Genomic DNA, 19,392 nt, shown 5'->3' with positions numbered 1-19,392 from the left:
CAAGAAGTTTTTGAATTGAACAGAAGGGAAGAATATCCAGTCTTGGCGAAAATATTGAAATATAAATTAAATAGACACTGCAGAACTCACAGAAGGGAGAAGACCATATAAATGAGGAGGAGCTTCAGTTGCAATCCTGCCCTAAGGATAAGAGATTCCACACCTGGAAGAATGCTTATAAACACATGAATGGTACAAAGAGTTTCAATTGTAGTGAAAACCATACTTCACATCAAACTGTAGAGTAAGGGAAGAAACTGGAATATTTACTTCCTTTTTAAAATCTTGAACTCCTAGGATACCCACCTTTTCATTTTCCCCATAGTAGCTGTTATGTAGTGAAGAGAGCTGCTTTGGAGAAATCGCTGTGTCGTCTGCTATGTCAACCCACAACTTAACAGTAGCCGATTTCTGACAGTCTTCTGAAGTGACATTGCGGAAAAACAGGTTGGAAGAGAAATGGCTGGAAAGAAAAGGGGTCGAAAGAGGAATGTGGGAAACCAGAGAAATAAAACCTCTGCTTCTCAGAGCACCAACGTCCGCAAACTCCCTGTTCCACAAGACCACAAGAGAAGAAGGGAAAAGTGCCCAGACTGTGGGAAGACATTCACATCTAAATCAAATTTAAACAGACACTGCAAAATCCACACAAGGGGGGAGATCTATAAATGCGAGGAGTGTGGAAAGAGCTTCAGTGAAAGGCAAGACCTTACTTCACATCAGAGAACTCACAGAGTTGAGAAGCGATATGAATGTGTGGAGTGTGGAAAGAGCTTCAGTTGTATCAAAATCCTCACTATACATCAAAGAACTCACACAGGGGAGAAGCCATATCACTGTGTGGAGTGTGGAAAGAGATTCAGTCAAACAGGAGCCCTTACCATCCATCAAAGAATCCACACAGGGGAGAAGCCATATGATTGTATAGAATGTGGGAAGAGCTTCAGAGATGCTGGAAAACTTGCGGTGCACCTAAGAACCCATACAGGGCTGAAGCCATATGAATGTATGGAGTGTGGAAAACGCTTCGCTCAGAGAGGAGCCCTTAACGTACATCAGAGAACCCACACAGGTGAGAAACCATATGAATGCCTGGTGTGTGGAAAGTGCTTCTGTCAGAAAGGAGCCCTTACTGTCCATGAAAGAAGCCACACTGGGGAGAAACCATATGAATGCATGGAGTGTGGGAAAAGCTTCAGTCAACAGGCGCACCTCATTTTACATCAGAGAACACACAATGGGGAGAAACCATATAAATGTAAGGAATGTGGAAAGAGCTTCTCTTGTACTTCAGTACTCAACAAACATCAAACAATCCACACAGCGTCGAGGCCCTTTGAATGTGTGGAGTGTGGAAAGAAATTCAGAAACAGGAGCTATCTAACTAGACATTTAAAAATACACAGAGGGCTAAAACCATATAAATGTTTGGAATGTGGAAAGAATTTTGGCCATAGCGGAAGCCTTGTTCTCCATCAAAGAATCCATACAGGGGAGAAACCATATAAATGTATGGAGTGTGGAAAGAACTTCCGTTGCAGCGGAAGCCTTAGTTCCCATCAAATCAGTCATACAGGGGAGAAGCTGTATGGGTGTGTAGAATGCGGAAGGAGGTTCAAATATAGCTCAAATCTTTTCCAGCATAAAATGGCTCATGCAGGTTTGAAGCCATATGAATGCGATAAGTGTGGGAAAAGCTTCAGCCAGAGACAACTCCTTACTGTACATCAAAGAAGCCACACAGGGGAGAAACCTTTTGAATGCACGCAGTGTGGAAAGAGCTTCAGTAAGAAACACTATCTTATTATACATCTAAGAATCCACACAGGGGAGAAACCATATAAATGTGTTGAGTGTGGAAGGAGCTTTGCCGTCGCCAGCTCTCTTTCTCTTCATGAGAGAACCCACACAGGGGAGAAGCCATATAAATGTGAGGAGTGTGGAAAGAGCTTCACTATAAAAGGAAACCTAACTACGCACGAAAGAATCCACACAGGCGTGAAACCATTTAAATGTGTGGAATGTGGAAAGTGCTTCGGTTGCAGCGGAAGCCTTAAGAAGCATCAAAGAATCCACACAGGAGTGAAGCCATATAAATGTGAGGAGTGTGGAAAGAGCTTCAGCCAAACAGGAAGTCTTTCTACCCATCAAAGAGCCCATGCAGGGGCGATGCCGTATGAATGCAAAGAGTGTGGAAAGAGCTTTTGTCTTAAATCGCTTCTTGCTCAACATCAAAGAACCCACACAGGGGAAAAGCCATTTAAATGTGAGGAGTGTGGAAAGAGCTTCACTGTAAAAGGAAACCTAACTGCACACAAAAGAATCCACACAGGCATGAAACCATTTAAATGTGTGGAATGTGGAAAGTGCTTCGGTTGCAGCGGAAGCCTTAAGAAGCATCAAAGAATCCACACAGGAGCGAAGCCATATAAATGTGAGGAGTGTGGAAAGAGCTTCAGCCAAACAGGAAGTCTTACTAAGCATCGAAGAACCCATGCAGGGGCGAAGCCGTATGAATGCAAGGAGTGTGGAAAGAGCTTTCGTCTTAAATCAAATCTTGCTCAACATCAAAGAAACCACTAAGGGGAGAAACTTTACACACGTGTGTGATTAAATCCTTTTCTTAATAAGGCCTCTTTTTTTTTAAAAAAAAATGTATTTTTATTGAAGCTGTAAAGAAGAGATACAAAGATTAGTATCAAATACAAAATATCTTTTTAAAAAGGCAAAAGAGAAAAAGAAAGAAAGAAGGGAGGGATTCCAATTCCTTCTTTGTCAGCTATATATAAACAATTATTCAAAATTTTCACTCCAAAATTATACTTTCCATAAACCTGTATATTGTTCAATCTCCAAACCTAGATATCACAAGTTCATTCCCCCCACCCACAAAAAGCCCATAAGGGGTTTCCAATAATTATTAAATAAGAATGGTTTTTCTGTGATTAAGCACGTCAGCTTTGCTATCTCAGCCAAGTCCAGTAATTTCCACAACGCTTCCTCCATAGCAGGTAATGTTAAATCTTTCCATCTTTCTGCATAATAAAAGTCTTGCTGCTATAATCATGTAGTCAAATAATCGTCCACAATCATTTTCCAATTGCATATCCATTAGTTCTGGAAGGAAATGGTCTTGCTTCAATTGAACATTAACTTCTAAAATCTTCTGCATCAATTGATATATTTGTATTTCTTAGCGTTTTTACATTTTGTTAGGGGGGGAAACTAGGAGACCAAGTCTTGCAGCAACATTTTGATACTAGGCTGAAAATGGTCACTACAGATGTAATTGTGCTGAAAGAGATTACCCTGAAGGTTCCCCATAAGAGAGAAGACTAATTTTTTTTTACAGGTAAACTGTAACAGAAAAGAATCCAGCCTAGATGGGACATACCAGAGGGAGTAATTTTTACTTCTGAAGAACAAAGATTTACGGACAAATTTAAATCTGAAATTGAATAAACACAAATACAAGATGGGGCCAGGAAATCACAGCAATCACAACAGAAAGTGGAGATTTGAAGATACAATATTAGGTGATAAAGGAATGGACTAAGTAACTTGTTTAGCTATGGATATTTCATAATTTGAAGGGGAGAAATTGCATGTAGAATTGTTTACAAGGAACACAGGGGAAAGGGTATAAACTTTGAATAAAAAAGAACCTAGGTCTGAGAGCAGTGGGCAGGATTTGGCCCACATCCCAGCCTCCTCTCCTCCCCAAACCCATGAAGCAGAAGACTGGGCAGGGCCCCAGGCAGTCCCCAGCTGTGTCATGGAGCAGGATCTGGGCTGTTCAAAGCAGCAAATGGGTACCCCACTCAACCCTAAAGGCTATAGACAAAGAGCCCTCAGGAGGAGAGAGGATGGCCTTTGGCCAGATTGCAGGGGAGGCCAAACCAGGCTTCAGCAAGCATGAGTCTCCTGATCTGAGCTGTTCCAAGTCTTGTTGGAAGTGTGGCATCTTCTTTTTCTGGGTGCCCAGTGAGCTGCGAGATTGTAGGGGGAAGCCTTTACCTTGAATGTCTACAAAACAGGTTATCCCAAGTGCAGAACTCTGAACTTTTTTGCACTAAAAGGCAGGAAGAAGGGGCAGGGGGCGAACCAGAAGAATCCCCTGTCTTTATTTCTGGATGGTGTTTTTTTTAAAAAAAATCCTCTGATTGGAGTATGTGTGGCTGGCACACCCTGAGAACAGGGACCAGATGCAAGAGTGGGAGTGGCATACATCTGCGTGTGTGTCCTATGGCTACATGGCGAAGGGTGGGGATGCCTCAAGCCTTCACAGCAAGGTGTATGTCTGCATATGAGAGCTGGACTGTGTGTGTGTGTGTGTGCGTGTGTTCGTTTGTTTGTAAGTGTGTATATAAAATGTGTATAAAAATGTGTATATAAATGTCTGTGGATACAAAGAATTGCAATAGCTTTTGATGGGGATCCTGGATAGTTTTGTACTGCATCATCCTGCCTCAGTGACGCCAATTTCTTGTGCAATAAACAATCCGCAGCTGGAAAGAAAAAAAAAGAACCTAGGTGAGGATTAACAGGACTGAAGAAAAGAAAGTGAGTTGTTTTATATATACATTCTCAACTCTGTTGATACTTTCTGGTGAACAAGGTATGTATGCTGGACAAACTTTGGTTGTAGACCTCCATACCCAAAATGAAGAATAAACAGCATTTTGTAAATGTGTTGCTTTACTTTGGTTATCTAAAACACTGGCTACTGGGGTTGATAAAGTTGACATATTGCCATAGATTTCTTCAGATCATAATCCAGTTATAGTGACTTTTAAAAAGAAAAAAATGGTTTCTTTAGATGGTGACTCAGTGAAATGTAGCTGCAACAGGAAAAGGTTGTACAGGATTGCAAACAGAAGCTGAAATAATTCTTTGAGAATAATTCAGGTAAGGACATAGGGATACAAATGGTTGCGGATGCAAGCAAACCTTTTGTACAGCACAATTCTTTACTCAAAAGAAAGACAGGAAAAAAGTACAAATAATTATGCCTGAGATTAGACAAGAGGGGAAATAGTTGGAATGTTCTCCAACTTAGACAAATATTACTTGGCAAATTAAGATGCTGCAAAGACAGTTTTCTATGCTTGCAATGTCTATCTTGCAGAAATGATATTGAATTGTGCCATACATATTTTTTTATTTGCTAATAAACTGGGCAATGTTTGGTGTATAAGCTGCGGAAGGAGAGAGGAAAGCTATATTAAAATTGCAAGAAGGAAATGCTGTAATAACAGATAAGACAAATATGAAAAAAGCATTCCATCAATATTATTCTAAGTTGTATAAAGGTCGATTTCTTTTTTTGAAAAAAGAAGAAGATGAATATTTACAGAGACAGCATTTACCAAAGATTTCAATTTCTCGAAGACACATTGTGAATGGTCATATAACTATTCTGGAATTATCTGAGGCCATCAAGAAGGAAAAGCACCAGATCAGCTATTGGCTTATTATTATAAATGTTTTGAAGATGAGCTTTCACAACCTTTGCAATGGACTATGAACAATATTTTACAGAGTGGTAAGGTACCAGATAGTAGAAGAGAGGCCAACATTACACTTATACCTAAAGAGGCTAATTTTTGTTGTTTAGTCGTGTCCGACTCTTCATGACCCCCTGGACCAGAGCACGCCAGGCACTCCTGTCTTCCACTGCCTCCCGCAGTTTGGTCAGACTCATTCTGGTAGCTTCGAGAACACTGTCCAACCATCTCATCCTCTGTCCCCTTCTCTTTGTGCCCCCCATCTTTCCCAACATCAGGGTCTCTTTTATATGCCTGTTTTTGTCCATGGAGTTTTCTTGGCAGGAATACTGGAGTGGCTTGCCGGTTCCTGCTCCAGGTGGATCACATTTAGTCCCAATGCCCCACTATGACCTGTCCGTCTTGGGTGGCCCTGCACGACATAGCTCATAGCTTCTCTTGAGTTATTCAAGCCCGAAGAGGCTCATTAAATGGATGAAATTCATTTATACATCACAGACAGCCCAGATAATTGTTAATGGAGAATTGACAAAACCCTGTGAGATACAAAAGGAGACTAGACAAGGCTGGCTGTTTTACCTGTTCCTTTTCATTTTGGTCGTGGACGTTTTGCTTAGACACATTAGGCAAGATGGGAAAATGATAGAGATAAAGATTTAAAATGGAACTTTTAAGCTACAGACCTTTGCTGATGCTTGTTATGCAGTGACAGAATGGCTTCAATACCATCAATTAAAATTAAATGTTTAAATTAGCTAGGCAAAATGGTTTTATGAACCAGAGATCACAATATGAAAGGGATCTGATAGAAAAGGCGGATAAAAAGACTTGGTAAAGACCAAAGAGAGACAGACGACGAGCATGTTGCAAAAATGTATCAGCATTTGTTGAAATCTGAAATGCAAGAAGAAGCTAAGTAAGGCATGCATGATTAAATGGGCAAAAAAATGTTATAATATACAGATGGAACAGTGGCAACATATGGACCAAAGGGTCAAAATTTACAAGAGAAATTTTATAAAATGAGGTTCTGTTGGTATTTAAAACCTGTGAAATAATTTGGAAAGTAGAAATGAGTTCCAAATGTTTGCTGGAGGTTTGAAAAATAAGAGACATTTTACTGTGCTTGGTGGAAATGTAAAAAAGCTTAATAAGACTACTTTGAGCCAATTTGGTGAACCTGCGGGGCCGTTGTGTTCAAGGTTTGCATAGGGGGCTCAAAACCTTGCAGAGTTGCCATGGTTGTAATTAAGAAATGTCCACTTGTTATTAATAAAATTTTGATAGATCCTAAAGGGAAGTATTCTGTGCTTTTTTTCTAGGGGAAGCAGGGGTATGCATACCCCTAAACATTTTTTGAATCAAAGTTTGGCCTCATTGAGGGGCAGTATTTTTCAATATGAGTAGGAAAATGAAAGTGCCCCTGGACATTTTTTTAGGGGGGAAAGCAGTTGGAAGTATGTGCATGTAAATGGAACACTGTTAACTGAACAACTTGCCTTTTGCTCAGTGTACTCCTGGATCTCCGAGCCGATCAATTTTTTAAAGAACACTCTGCAAGTGTTACAATCCATTCCAACCAGTACTATTATTTTAGGAGGTGACTTCAGTGTTTGTTGCAATTGGACCATGGGCAGCAGTCAGTGGCGTAGCGTGGGGGGTGCAGGGTGGGCCAGCCGCACCGGGCGCAACATCTGGGGGGGGGGCGCTCGCCGCCTCCGGAGTAGCCGAAGAGCCTCGGGCGCAGGCTGTAGCAGAGCCCCATGTCTCGCGGAACCGACGAGCTGTGTGCGCATCCGGGCTGAAGGCGTCCGGCAGGCAGCGGCTCTCAGCGCTCGCCACGGTCCCCGAGCGTCAGGGCCGCGGAGGGCGCGCCAGGCAGCCCCTCCTCAGCCCTGCCGTCACCGCTGCTGCTGCAGCTGCTGGGCCATGTTGCATTTTCCTCGCCTCTCTGCCCTCCTCCTCCTCCGGGCAAGCGGCGTTGTTTGGGCGGCAGCGCCAGCGGCAACTCGCCTCAGATCACCTGACACGGACCCGCTGCTGCCGCCGTGGCTACCTTACCGTAAATACCCCAGCCCAGGCAGCAGCAAGAAGAAGCTGGCAGCGGCGGCAGGTTAGGGGTTAGGGGCGCAAATTACTTGCCTTGCCCTGGGTGCTGACAACCCACGCTACGCCGCTGGCTGCAGTGGCTGCTGCTCCAATCTTTTTTTCTCTGTCAATTAAATATTTCACTAGAAGTAGGGACGCGGGTGGTCAAACCCACTGAGCCTCTTGGGCTTGTCGATTAGAAGGTCGGCGGTTCGAATCCCCATGACAGAGTGAGCTCCCGTTCTGTCCCAGCTCCTGCCAATCTAGCAGTTCGGAAGCACACCAGTGCAGGGAGATAAATAGGTACTGCTGCAGCGGGAAGGTAAATGGCATTTCCATGCACTCTAGTTTCCGTCACAGAAGAAGAGGAGTTTGGATTTGATATCCCGCTTTATCACTACCCGAAGGAGTCTCAAAGCGGCTAACATTCTCCTTTCCCTTCCTCCCCCACAACAAACACTCTGTGAGGTGCGTGGGGCTGAGAGACTTCAAAGAAGTGCGACTGGCCCAAGGTCACCCAGCAGCTGCATGTGGAGGAGCGGAGACGGAAACCCGGTTCACCAGATTATGAGTCTACTGCTGTTAACCACTACACCACACTGGCTCCCAGAAGAGATTTACCGGTAGTCATGCTGGCCACATAACCCATAAAGTTATCTGTGGACAAACGCCGGCTCCCTCGGCCTGAAAGTGAGATGAGGGCCGCAACCCCACTGTTGCCTTTGACTGGATTTAACCATCCAGGGGTCCTTTACCTTACCTTTTTACCTATTTCACTAGAAGTATTTGCCTACATAGGAGTTTTATTATACAACTGCTTAAGTGCAAGGTTTTGGAGAAAGCATTTATGAGCTTAATTAAACACTTATATTTGAGCTCATCAGAAATACTTCAGGTCAATGGCCATAATTTCACATTTAAAAAGAAAAACCAAAAAGCTCCACCTCTTTTGTGCAGGAATGCTCCTGCAACAAACAGCCGTATTAAAAAACTTTTTAAAATTGCTGTTGCAGGGAGGGGGGGAGGGGAAGAAGGAGTGTTTTAATAATAATTTATAATAATTATTTATTTTCTATTTCTATTATTTATTATTATTTTTACGCGAGTGTCTCAAAATCCTTGCCTGGCTTGAAACTACACACATTTTTGTTCAAATTTTTGACTTCCCTTTTGGGCAAATCTAGCACATCACAAAACATGTATTTGAAAACATAATTTTCTAAAAATTTGCCCACAACGGACCTAGGTTTCCTGGCTTACAGCAGCCCTGACACCTTCGGTTTTGCTCCTCCGTGCAAATCTGATATACAGGTAACCAGAAGTGCAATCCACTAAAATGAATGGTCCGGACTGAACCAAAGCTCCAACCCCCCAAACTCCCTGCTGCCCTGAGATTGCGATTGTTTCACTGATGAATTGTTAAATTATTCTATATGATTGATGTTGTATTTGAGATGTTCTACTATGTTCTATCTTGTCGTTGTTATATAATGCTTGTAAGCAGCTTTGGGGTCCGTTTGAATGGAAAGTGGCCCAGAAATATAATCCAATCCAATGAATGAAACCCACTCCAGGGGATCTTTGAATGGAAGGCGAAAGGAAGCGGGAGCCGAACTCTCCGCAAAGGGCGAATCCTCCCGGAAGCGAGAGCGCGGCGCCACCTGCAGGCCGGGAGCCGCCACGACAAGCCAGAAGGTAATAATAGCAACATACCGCTCTTCTTCCCCCTCCCCTCCCAATCAGCGCGGAGCGGCTGGGCGTTCTAAGTCCTCCCTTCGCGGTGGCTGCTGGGAGTCGTAGTTTCCTCCCGCCACGGGGACGGTGAGTTTTCGTGGCAGCCGCGCTCGGCGGCACTGGCTTTCCCGTCATGCCTTGGGGCGAGAGCGAGAGAGGCGCGGAGGGCGGCGGCGGAGAAGGACGGGGGTCGAGCGGCGCTTGAGGTGGGTGCAGCGGGGGAGGGGCGAGGTTTCTGGAGGCCGCAAAGGGGGCCTCGGGGGCCGCTCGGGGGATGATGAGGGAGGTGGGGGAGGGGAGGGAGGGAGGAAAACCCCGTCGCGGAATCAGACCAGTGGTCCAGCTAGCTCAGTATTGCCTGCACGGGCTGGCAGCAGCTCTTCTGCATGCCAAGCAGGTGCTCTGCCCGTGAGCCTCCTCCCTTCCCCCCGAAGCCTCCCACTGGAATCCGCCTCCCACTGCATCTTGCAAAGGAGGCGACTGGAATCGCACAATGGAGGTTTCCACAAATCTCCCTGCGTCCCAGTCCATTGTTCAGAGCAACGGTGTTGCCCACACGGACTGGCAGCGGCTCTCCCCAATAGCAGGCACAGGATCTTCTTCCCCAGCAAAACCTGGAGGTGAACCCAGGGCATTCTGCATGCAAAGCAGGTGCTCTCCCACGGAGCCACTGCCCTTCCCCAAGATGCCCAGTATGCCTGAAGGAGCGTTCTGCCCAGACACTGAGGTCCAGCTCCGAGGGCCTTCTGGTGGTTCCCTCACTGCGAGAAGCCAAGTTACAGGAAACTAGGCAGAGGGCCTTCTCGGTAGTGGCACCCGCCCTGTGGAACGCCCTCCCACCAGATGTCAAAGAGAACAACAACTACCAGACTTTTAGAAGACATCTGAAGGCAGCCCTGTTTAGGGAAGCTTTTAATGTTTGATGTATTATAGTATTTTAATATTTTTGTGGAAGCCGCCCAGAGTGGCTGGGGAAGCGCAGCCAGATGGGCGGGGTATAAATAAATTATTATCATTATTATTATTAAGGGGAGAGGCCTGGGTGAGGATGGTACTCAGCTGTCGTAGGAGTGGACTTTAAAGAAAACCAGAGTGTTTTCATTGTGGTGGCTTTTTTCTGCCCCTTTTTACCCCTCTACAGTATCCTTCTTGGGATGCAGCAATCTGCGAGAGGAAGGCTCCTTTTCCAGCTTTCAAGGTCCCGTGATCTTTGCGAAGGTGGCTGTGCACTTTTCCACAGAGGAGGAGCGGGCTCTGCTTTATCCAGGCCAGAGGGCCCTGCACAGGGAACCTATGGAGGAGAATTATGGAAATCTGGATTTTGTGGGTAAGGCTCCTTCTTTTTCTTAGCTGAGTTACTGAAAGCAGGGAGTATTGGTGGTTTGTTTTTTTAATTAGCTGTATGAAGACCCTCCTGCAGCCATGCCACATCCTTCCAGACTCAGGTTTTATAAAACCATGAGATAGGGGGGAAAGGGTACCATATTTTTCGCTCTATAACACGCACCCGACCATAACACGCACGTAGTTTTTAGAGGAGGAAAATCTGTAGGCATGCCACCCGTAGGCATTCCCTCCATAACACGCACAGACATTTCCCTTTACTTTTTAGGAGGAAAAAAGTGAGTGTTATGGTGCAAAAAATACGGTAATTTATTGTCCATTACGTTCCAGACCACCCTGGCCTTTCTGTGTAACAAAGGACCAGAGTGGTCCAAAATGGATTGAACGATAAATTGTTCCTCTATGCTTTCTTTAAAACCCTTTCCCCACTTGTTTAGGGTCCCCTGCTTTATTTGCACTACAGCAGTGGCGTAGCGTGGGGGGTGCAGGGGGGGCCGGGTGCAACATCTGGGGGTTAGGGTTAGGGTTAGGGGGCGCAAATCCACGGGTTGGGGGCGCAAATCCACGGGTTAGGGGGCGCAAATTACTTGCCTTGCCCCGGGTTAGGGGGCGCAAATTACTTGCCTTGCCCCGGGTCCTGACAACCCACGCTACGCCGCTGCACTAGTCACTCCCTTCCCCCTCTGCCTATCTGAAGGATTGTCAGAAGCCCAGAATTTCTCTTGCTTTCAGAGACTGCCTGTCACCTTTGATCCCGTCTTGTTTGTAAGTTTTGCTTCCTCCAGGAAGTGCTTCTTCATACACTCCCCCTGTCTTCCTTTAACATAGGTTCCCTATTTAACAAATCCCTTCATTCAGCCTGTTCTTGAAGGTTTCCTCTACCCCAGACCTCCCTCCCTTGCCATCAACCCCTTCTAATTCTGTTTTCGTTCCCCTCTGGGGTAAAACCAGTGTGTTTTGGTGTCTGGCTAGAACAGGCATAGGCAACCTCAGCCGACCAGATGTTTTGGGACTACAATTTCCATTATCCCTGACCACTAGTCCTGTTAGCTAGTCCTGACCTTTAAAGCTCTAAATGGCCTCGGTCCAGTATATCTGAAGGAGCTTCTCCACTCCCATCATTCTACCTGGACAATGAGGTCCAGCACCGAGGGCCTTCTGGCAGTTTCCTCACTGTGAGAAGCCAAGTTACAGGGAACCAGGCAGAGGGCCTTCTTGGTAGTGGCACCCGCCCTGTGGAACGCACTCCCACCATATGTCAAAGAGAACAACAACTACCAGACTTTTAGACAACATCTGAAGACAGCGCTGTTTAGGGAAGCTTTTAATGTTTGAGGCATTACTGTATTTTAATATTGTGTTGGAAGCCGCCCAGGGTAGCTAGGGAAACCCAGCCAGATGGGCGGGGTATAAATAAATAATAATAATAATAATAATAAGCTAGGGATCATGGGAGTTGTAGTCCGAAAACATCTGGCAGGCTGAGGTTGCCTATGCCTGGACTAGAACCCAGGAGACCCAAGGTTCAAATCACCACTCGGCCAGGAAACTCACTAGAATGAGTTTCTTGGGACTAGCTCTCATCACAGGGTTGTTCGGGTTAATTGAGGTTGGGAAGAGCCGAGTATGGCACCTGGAACTCCTTGGAGAAAAAGGTGGAAGACAAAATCAATAAATAAAGTACCGTATTTTTCGCTCTATAAAACACACTTTTTCCCTCCTAAAAAGTAAGGGGAAATGTGTGTGTGTCCTATGGAGCGAATACAGGCCTCGCAGCTATCCCAGAAGCCAGAACAGCAAAGAGGGATCGCTGTGCAGCGAAAGCAGCGATTCCTCTTGCTGTTCTGGCTTCTGGGATTCAGAATATTTTTTTCCTTGTTTTCCTCATCCAAAAACTAGGTGCGTCTTGTGCATCCTATAGAGCGACAAATACGGTAAAGCTTCCACCAGACTTCCCCTCTGCCATTCTCTATCTCACCCTGCTCTCTCTTCCCCCTCTTCCTCTTCTCTCCTTCATGCTCTGTATTTTTCTCTTGCTGAATCTCTACATTTCACCCTCTGTTTCTAGCTCCCCTCTACTTGTTTTCTCTTAGTTGTGGCACCCTTGGAAAGTGGAGCCAGCTGCTATGTTATTCTCCTGCTGTGAGTCTTTCTTAGTTACGACTCTGTTGCCAAGGAGAACCTCTCTTTCTGTCAGGTAATCAATCTTGCTTGCAGCTGCAGAGCCAGACCTGAGACCCAAGGTTGTTTTAATACAGGCAATCCTTGTAATCCATGGGGATTATGTTCTAGGTCTCCGTACACGTTGGCGTAAAGTGCTCTGCCCCGCCCCCGCCTTCTGTTTCAGGGTCACTTCCTGGGATGTGCACAATTGTGTGTAAATCAGTCATTACCTGTATATTGCAGGTTCTGCCTCCCCACTGTCTTTCCCATTCTGTCATTCACACAGTAAATGGCTGGGATTGTTCCCTAATTTGGGAAGCTGTTCCTCCCTGATCAGGCTTCCCTTTGTATTCCTGCAGGTGATGGGAGGGACAGCAGCAAAAAGGATGAGCAGCAGAGAATGAAAACCGAAGCAGAAGAGAATTTGAGGGAGAAAGCTGTTGTTCCGGAAGGCACCGGCTTCAGTGAAATTGTGATGCCGGAAGAATGTCACACAGGAAAGAAACAGGCAAAAGTCCCCCGGGGTACAAGAGCCCTAACTAGGGTATCAAGCCTTAGGAATCTTAGAAGACTGCATGAAGGGGAGAAACCATTTAAATGTTCAGAATGTGGAAGGAGCTTCAACTACAGGAAACATCTCATTGTGCATGAAAGAATCCACACAGGTGAGAAACCATATAAATGCTCCGAGTGTGGAAAGAGCTTCACTCAGAGCAGTACCCTTTTTAATCATCGAAGGATCCATACAGGAGAGAAACCGTTTGAATGCTCAGAGTGTGGAAAGAGCTTCACTAGCAGCAGCAGTCTTTCATATCATCAACGAGTCCACACTGAAGAGAAACCTTATAAATGTTTTCATTGCGAAAAGAACTTCAGCCAGAGGAGTGAGCTTCATTCTCATCAGAGAATCCACACAGGGGAGAAACCTTATAAATGCTCAGAGTGTGGGAAGAGTTTTACTCACAGCAGTAGCCTTTCTTATCATCAAAGGGCTCATAAAGGAGAAAAACCATATAAATGTTCCGAGTGTGGGAAGAGTTTCTGTCAGAGCAGTGGCCTCATCTCTCATCAAAGAATCCACACAGAAGAAAAACCATACAAATGCTCAGTGTGTGGAAAGAACTTCACTCATAACAGTAGCCTTTGTAAACATAAAAGAATCCATACAGGAGAGAAACCATATACATGCTCAGAGTGTGGAAAGAGCTTCACTAATAGTAGTAGCCTTTCCTATCATGAAAGAACCCACACAGGAGAGAAGCCGTATAAATGTTTTCATTGTGGAAAGAGCTTCAGCCGGAGCAATCACCTTCTTTCTCATCAAAGAATCCATACAAGAGAAAAACTGTATAAATGCTCAGAGTGTGGAAAGAGCTTTACTCATAGCAGTAGCCTTTCTTACCATCAAAAAATGCACACAGGAGACAAACCGTTTAAATGTTCTGAGTGTGGAAAGAGTTTTTTTCAGAGCTATGGCCTTCTTTATCATCAAAGAATCCACACTGGAGGAAAACCCTATAAATGCTTGGTGTGTGGCAAAAATTTCAGTCATAGCAGTAGTCTTTCTAGTCATCAGAGACTCCACACAGGAGAGAAACCGTATAAATGTTCAGAGTGTGGAAAGAGTTTCACTAATACTAGCAGCCTTTCTTACCATCAAAAAATTCATATAGGAGAGAAACCGTTTAGATGTTGCGAGTGTGGAAAGAGTTTCTGTCAGAGCTATGACCTGCTTAATCATCAAAGAATCCACACTGGAGTGAAACCATATATATGCTCAGTGTGTGGCAAGAACTTCACTCATAGCAGTAGCCTGTCTAATCATCAGAGACTCCATACAGGCGAGAAACCATTTAAATGTTCAGAATGTGGGAAAAGCTTTAGTCACAACAGCAACCTTACTTACCATCAAAATACCCATTCAAGTGAAAAAATCTTTAAATGCTCAGAGTGTGGAAAGAGCTTCAGTTGTAGCCAAACTTTAACAATACACTACAGACTACATACAGGAGAGAAAGCATTTACATGTTCAGAGTGTGGAAAGAGCTTCAACCAGAAGACTCACCTCACTAACCATCAAAGGACCCATACGGGAGAGAAACCATATAAATGCTTAGACTGTGGGAAGAGCTTCAGCCGAAGCAATACCCTCTCTAATCATCAGAGGCTCCATACGGGAGAGAAACCATATAAATGCTCGGAGTGTGGGAAGAGCTTCGCTCAGAGCAGTGGCCTTTCTTCCCATCAAAGAATCCACGCAGGAGAGAAATCGCATAAATGCTTAGAGTGTGGGAAGAGCTTCACTAATAGTGTTAGCCTTTCTTATCATCAGAGAATCCACACGGAAGAGAAATCGTATACATCAGGGGTGGAGATCCTTTTGGGCTCTGGGAGCCAGATCATTATCTGGTCCCACCAAGAGGGCCAAACGGGACAGGTGGGTGGAACAAACCACCTGTCAATCACATGATGTCATGACATCGCATGACTGGCAGGTGGCTTGCTGCACTCGCCAGTCAAAATCCCTTGCAGTGTTCCCTGGTGGCCGTCAGCCAGGCATTTGGGAGCCGTGCAGAAGGAGCGTCGCAAGCACTTTGCTCCAAGCCCAGGACCAGCAAAGTGCCTCTTTCTCTCCTCCCTATCAGCTGTTGGGGAGGGGAGAAACAAGCTTGTGTTTTGCAAGCCTGCTGCCGACGCTTGCGAAATGAAATGGTCCCAATCCCCCATGCACCAATTGCTAGGCAGAGGGTTACATCCTGTCTTGACTGCACTCACCCATTCCATCACGGGGACAGGCCCGTGCAGCCAAGGCAGAATTGAATCCTGCTTTCCTGTCCATCGGCTTATATCAAGTGCTGGTGTGCTTGGCTGAAATGAAGGAGAAAGACCTGGTTGGAACATGGTGTGCATAGTGGATCACCCGTGGGACTCGGATCAGGACCCTGGTTCGCCCACAAACGGGCACCTAAAAATATGCAGCCTACTAAATGCTGCAGCAAGGCTCCTCACGGGGTCTCTGCCATGGGCGCATATTAACCCAGTGCTTTTCCAGCTGCACTGGCTCCCGGTGGAGTACAGGGTCAGATTTAAGGTGCTGCTTTTGACCTTTAAATCCCTTCACGGCCTAGGACCCTCGTACCTACGGGACCGCCTCTCCTGGTATGCCCCATGGAGAGCCTCAAGGTCCATAAATAACAACACCCTAGTGGTCCCGGGCCCTAAGGAAGTTAGATTGGCTTCGACCAGAGCCAGGGCCTTTTTAACACTGGCTCCGGCCTGGTGGAACGCTCTGCCTCATGAGACCAGGGCCCTGCAGGATCTGATTTCTTTCCGCAGGGCCTGTAAGACAGAGTTGTTCCGCCTGGCCTTTGGCTTGCAGCCAATTTGATTCCCTCCCTCCCTCTCTCTTTTTTTTTTTTTTCTTTTTTCTTTCCTTCTCCTCCTGCGATGAGGCTACATTTTAATATTTTAATGTTCCATTATTTTAATGTTGTATTTTATTTTTGTTTTTAAGTTTGTAATCATTCATCTTGTTTTTATTATTGCTTGTAAGCCGCTCTGAGCCCGGCCTTGGCTGGGGAGGGCGGGGTATAAATAAAAAATTATTATTATTATTATTATTATTATTATTATTATTATTATTATTATTACTAGCCTGTCCAGCCTTGACTACAGCATTCACCACATCCCTGATAGGGCACCAAGATCAGACCAGGTGACTCTTCTATAATGTTGGAAATGGGTCTCTGGTGAATATACGCTGTTGATTTGGGGTGGCTGCATTTGTTGCATCACCTGTGTCAGTCAGTGAAGCGGTGCCAGAACATCTGCCACCTTCGCCTGTTTCATGCAAATGATTCTGTACTCCCCTACAGATTATAATTACTGAAATCACCAGTTTGTTACTGTAAAAGGTCAGTGGTGTGTCTGTTTTTACATATATTTGAGCTCAAAGTCACTAGCTCTAATTTTTGAACCTCATTGCTATTCAACTACCCCCTTACTGTTTTCTCCTTTGACTACTAGCCATCTAAGATTTAGTTCACAAAAGAGGACCATTCCACAATCAACCTGTTAGCTTTTACATGGCCTCAAGACTCAATATTTTTCTTGTTCTTTAAAAAAATAAATAAATGTGGATTCCAAGTGCACACTGAATTTCACTGTAGCAAAAGAGAGCAGGAGGACTGGGTTGTTTCTCTTGTGGTGGTGTGTAAAGATGTATAGGTATTGCTGCCTGTTACATGCACTCAATAGTGATGTGAAAAATGAAAAAGTAAAACAGAAATGTTACTAGTTATTTGACAGAAAGTACACAAGTGATGTTTTGCTGTCTTTGCCCAGGATTTCCTTCTGTAGAATATTTCACAGGAACGGTTTCCTCTTTTTGATCCTGGAAATAACATCTAAGCCTTGTGTCCAAACATAGTTATTCTCCAGGGTTTCAGGCAGGAGACATTGCCAGCCCTACTTGGAAAGACCAGAGGTTGAACCTGAGTCTGTCTGCAGAGAAATCAGTTGCTCTCCTATAGCCCCTCTCCAAAGGACTCTGCCTTACACAGTATCAGACCACTGATCTGTCTAGCTCCATATTGACTACACTGGCTGGCAGCAGCACTCCAAGGTTTTTTAACAGAGGTCCTGTGCTCAGGGACTGCTGTGGGCAGGATTCCAGCATTGCTGGGGTTGGAGTGTGTTGCTAGAGTGGTGCATGCTCTAGTTATTTCCCGCTTGGACTACTGCAATGCGCTCTATGTGGGGCTACCTTTGAAGGTGACCCAGAAACGGCAACTAATCCAGAATGTGGCTGCCAGACTGGTGACTGGGAGTGGCTACTGAGACCACATAACACCGATCCTGAAACACCTACACTGGCTCCCAGTACATTTCTGAGCACAATTCAAAGGGTTGGTGCTGACCTTTAAAGCCCTAAACGGCCTCGGCCTAGTATACCTGAAGGAGCGTCTCCACCCCCATCGTTCAGCCCAGACGGAGTTCCAGTTCTGAGGGCCTTCTGGTGGTTCCCTCCCTGCAAGAAGCGAGGATACAGGGAACCAGACAGGGCTATGGAACGCCCTCCCATCAGATGTCATGGAAATAAAACAATTATCTGACTTTTAGAAGACATCTGAAGGCAGCCCTGTTTAGGGAAGTTTTTAATGTTTGATGTTTTGTTGTGTTTTTAATACTCTGTTGGGAGCCGCCCAAAGTGTCTGGGGAGCCCAACCAGATGGGCGGGGTATAAGTAATTATTATTATTATCATTATTATTATTATTATTATTATTATTATTATTATTACTATTACTATTATTATTATTATTAGACTAGATGACTGTTGGGGTCCCTTCCAACTCTACAATTCTGTGATTCTACCATGAGCCTTCTGCATGAAGAAGCATGCGCTCTGCCACTGAGCATCCTCAGAGCTCTCTCAGCCGGAGCCGTAACTAAAAAAAGGTAAAGGACCCCTGACCGTTAAGTCCAGTCACAAATGACTCTGGGGTTGCAGCGCTCATCTCGTTTTACTGGCCGAGGGAGCCAGCGTACAGCTTCCGGGTCATGTGGCCAGCATGACTAAGCCGCTTCTGGTGAACCAGAGCAGCGCACGGAAACGCTGTTTACCTTCCCGCCGGAGCAGTACCTATTTACTTGCACTTTGACTTGCTTTTGAACTGCTATGTTGGCAGGAGCTGGGACCAAAGAATGGGAGCTCACCCCGTCGCAGGGATTCGAACCGCCGACGTTATGATCGGCAAGCCCTAGGCTCAGTGGTTTACATCACAGCGTCACCTGCATCCCTAACTAAAGAAAACATGAAAGTTGGTGTTGCTAACACAGAACAATAGAGTTGGATATCTTCCGGCATGGAGACGTCAAGGTCCAGGGCTGAAGCAATTCATGTTGTTACTACCTCTTGCCCAAAGACAGCAGTTTGTTCTTTTTTTGTTGCATTATTATTCTTGGAAGTACAACCGGGAATTCTTCTGTGTATGACTTCAGGGGTTCATTCCCTGACTGGCAGATCATGAACTGCCGAGCTGGAAGGGACCCTGAAAATCATCCAGTCCAACCCCAGGCAATAGAGGAATGTAGCTGTCCTATATGGGGATCGAACCTGCAACCTTCGCGGAGGGGGAGAGGGTTCTGAAGGAGCTTCCCCCAGCGTAGGCCTGACCTAACAAAGACAAACCTCTTCACATGTTTCTCCTCAAGCTATATGTACTGCTTTGGTCAAATTTTACCTCAGTAAAGGTTCTCCTCTCTATGGACTCATGCCTGCTTTATTCTAGTCACTCTGCTAGGACAGCATTAAGATAAATTCAGCAGTGTAAACAAGTGTTGATGGATGCAGTAATGGAACACTGAATGGTTTAGTTTTTGTAAAATATGCAGGGATTTAGGATATGCAAAATGAACCATGGAAAGAGAAGAAGGGAAGTCATTGATATCTTGAGGGTGTGTGAGTGAATGTTAACATGCCAGGGGACCGGGGTCAGCCTGAAAAGAGAATCCAGTGCTTGGAGTCTGAAAGTCCTTTCAGATTTGGAGTCCTT

The 19,392-nt window shown here is 45.3% G+C and overlaps 2 protein-coding genes across 2 annotated transcripts; both read left to right on the top strand.

Annotated features, from left to right (window-relative positions):
• Window positions 1-382: 382 nt before the first annotated feature.
• Window positions 383-4,689, top strand: LOC307207827 (uncharacterized protein). Its single transcript, XM_079961949.1, has one exon. It carries the CDS (start codon window positions 460-462, stop codon window positions 2,581-2,583), a length of 2,124 nt encoding a protein of 707 aa, XP_079818075.1. The 5' UTR covers window positions 383-459; the 3' UTR covers window positions 2,584-4,689.
• Window positions 4,690-9,168: 4,479 nt separating this feature from the next.
• On the top strand, window positions 9,169-15,824 carry LOC307208519 (uncharacterized protein). The gene is made up of 3 exons (XM_079963174.1): window positions 9,169-9,290; window positions 10,471-10,656; window positions 13,196-15,824. The coding sequence occupies exons 2-3, from the start codon at window positions 10,623-10,625 to the stop codon at window positions 15,304-15,306; spliced, it is 2,145 nt and encodes a 714-aa protein (XP_079819300.1). The 5' UTR covers window positions 9,169-9,290; window positions 10,471-10,622; the 3' UTR covers window positions 15,307-15,824.
• Window positions 15,825-19,392: the final 3,568 nt, after the last annotated feature.

Source organism: Podarcis cretensis (assembly GCF_951804945.1).
Source record: "Podarcis cretensis genome assembly, chromosome: 2".
NCBI lineage: Eukaryota > Metazoa > Chordata > Lepidosauria > Squamata > Lacertidae > Podarcis > Podarcis cretensis.
This window is presented reverse-complemented; position numbering and strand designations above follow the sequence as displayed.

Coding starts and splice junctions, on each gene's coding strand:
- LOC307207827 (XM_079961949.1), top strand. CDS start 460: ATGGCTGGAAAGAAAAGGGGTCGAAAGAGGAATGTGGGAAACCAGAGA.
- LOC307208519 (XM_079963174.1), top strand. CDS start 10,623: ATGGAGGAGAATTATGGAAATCTGGATTTTGTGG. Junction 10,657..13,195: donor TGGAAATCTGGATTTTGTGG/GTAAGGCTCCTT, acceptor GTATTCCTGCAG/GTGATGGGAGGGACAGCAGC.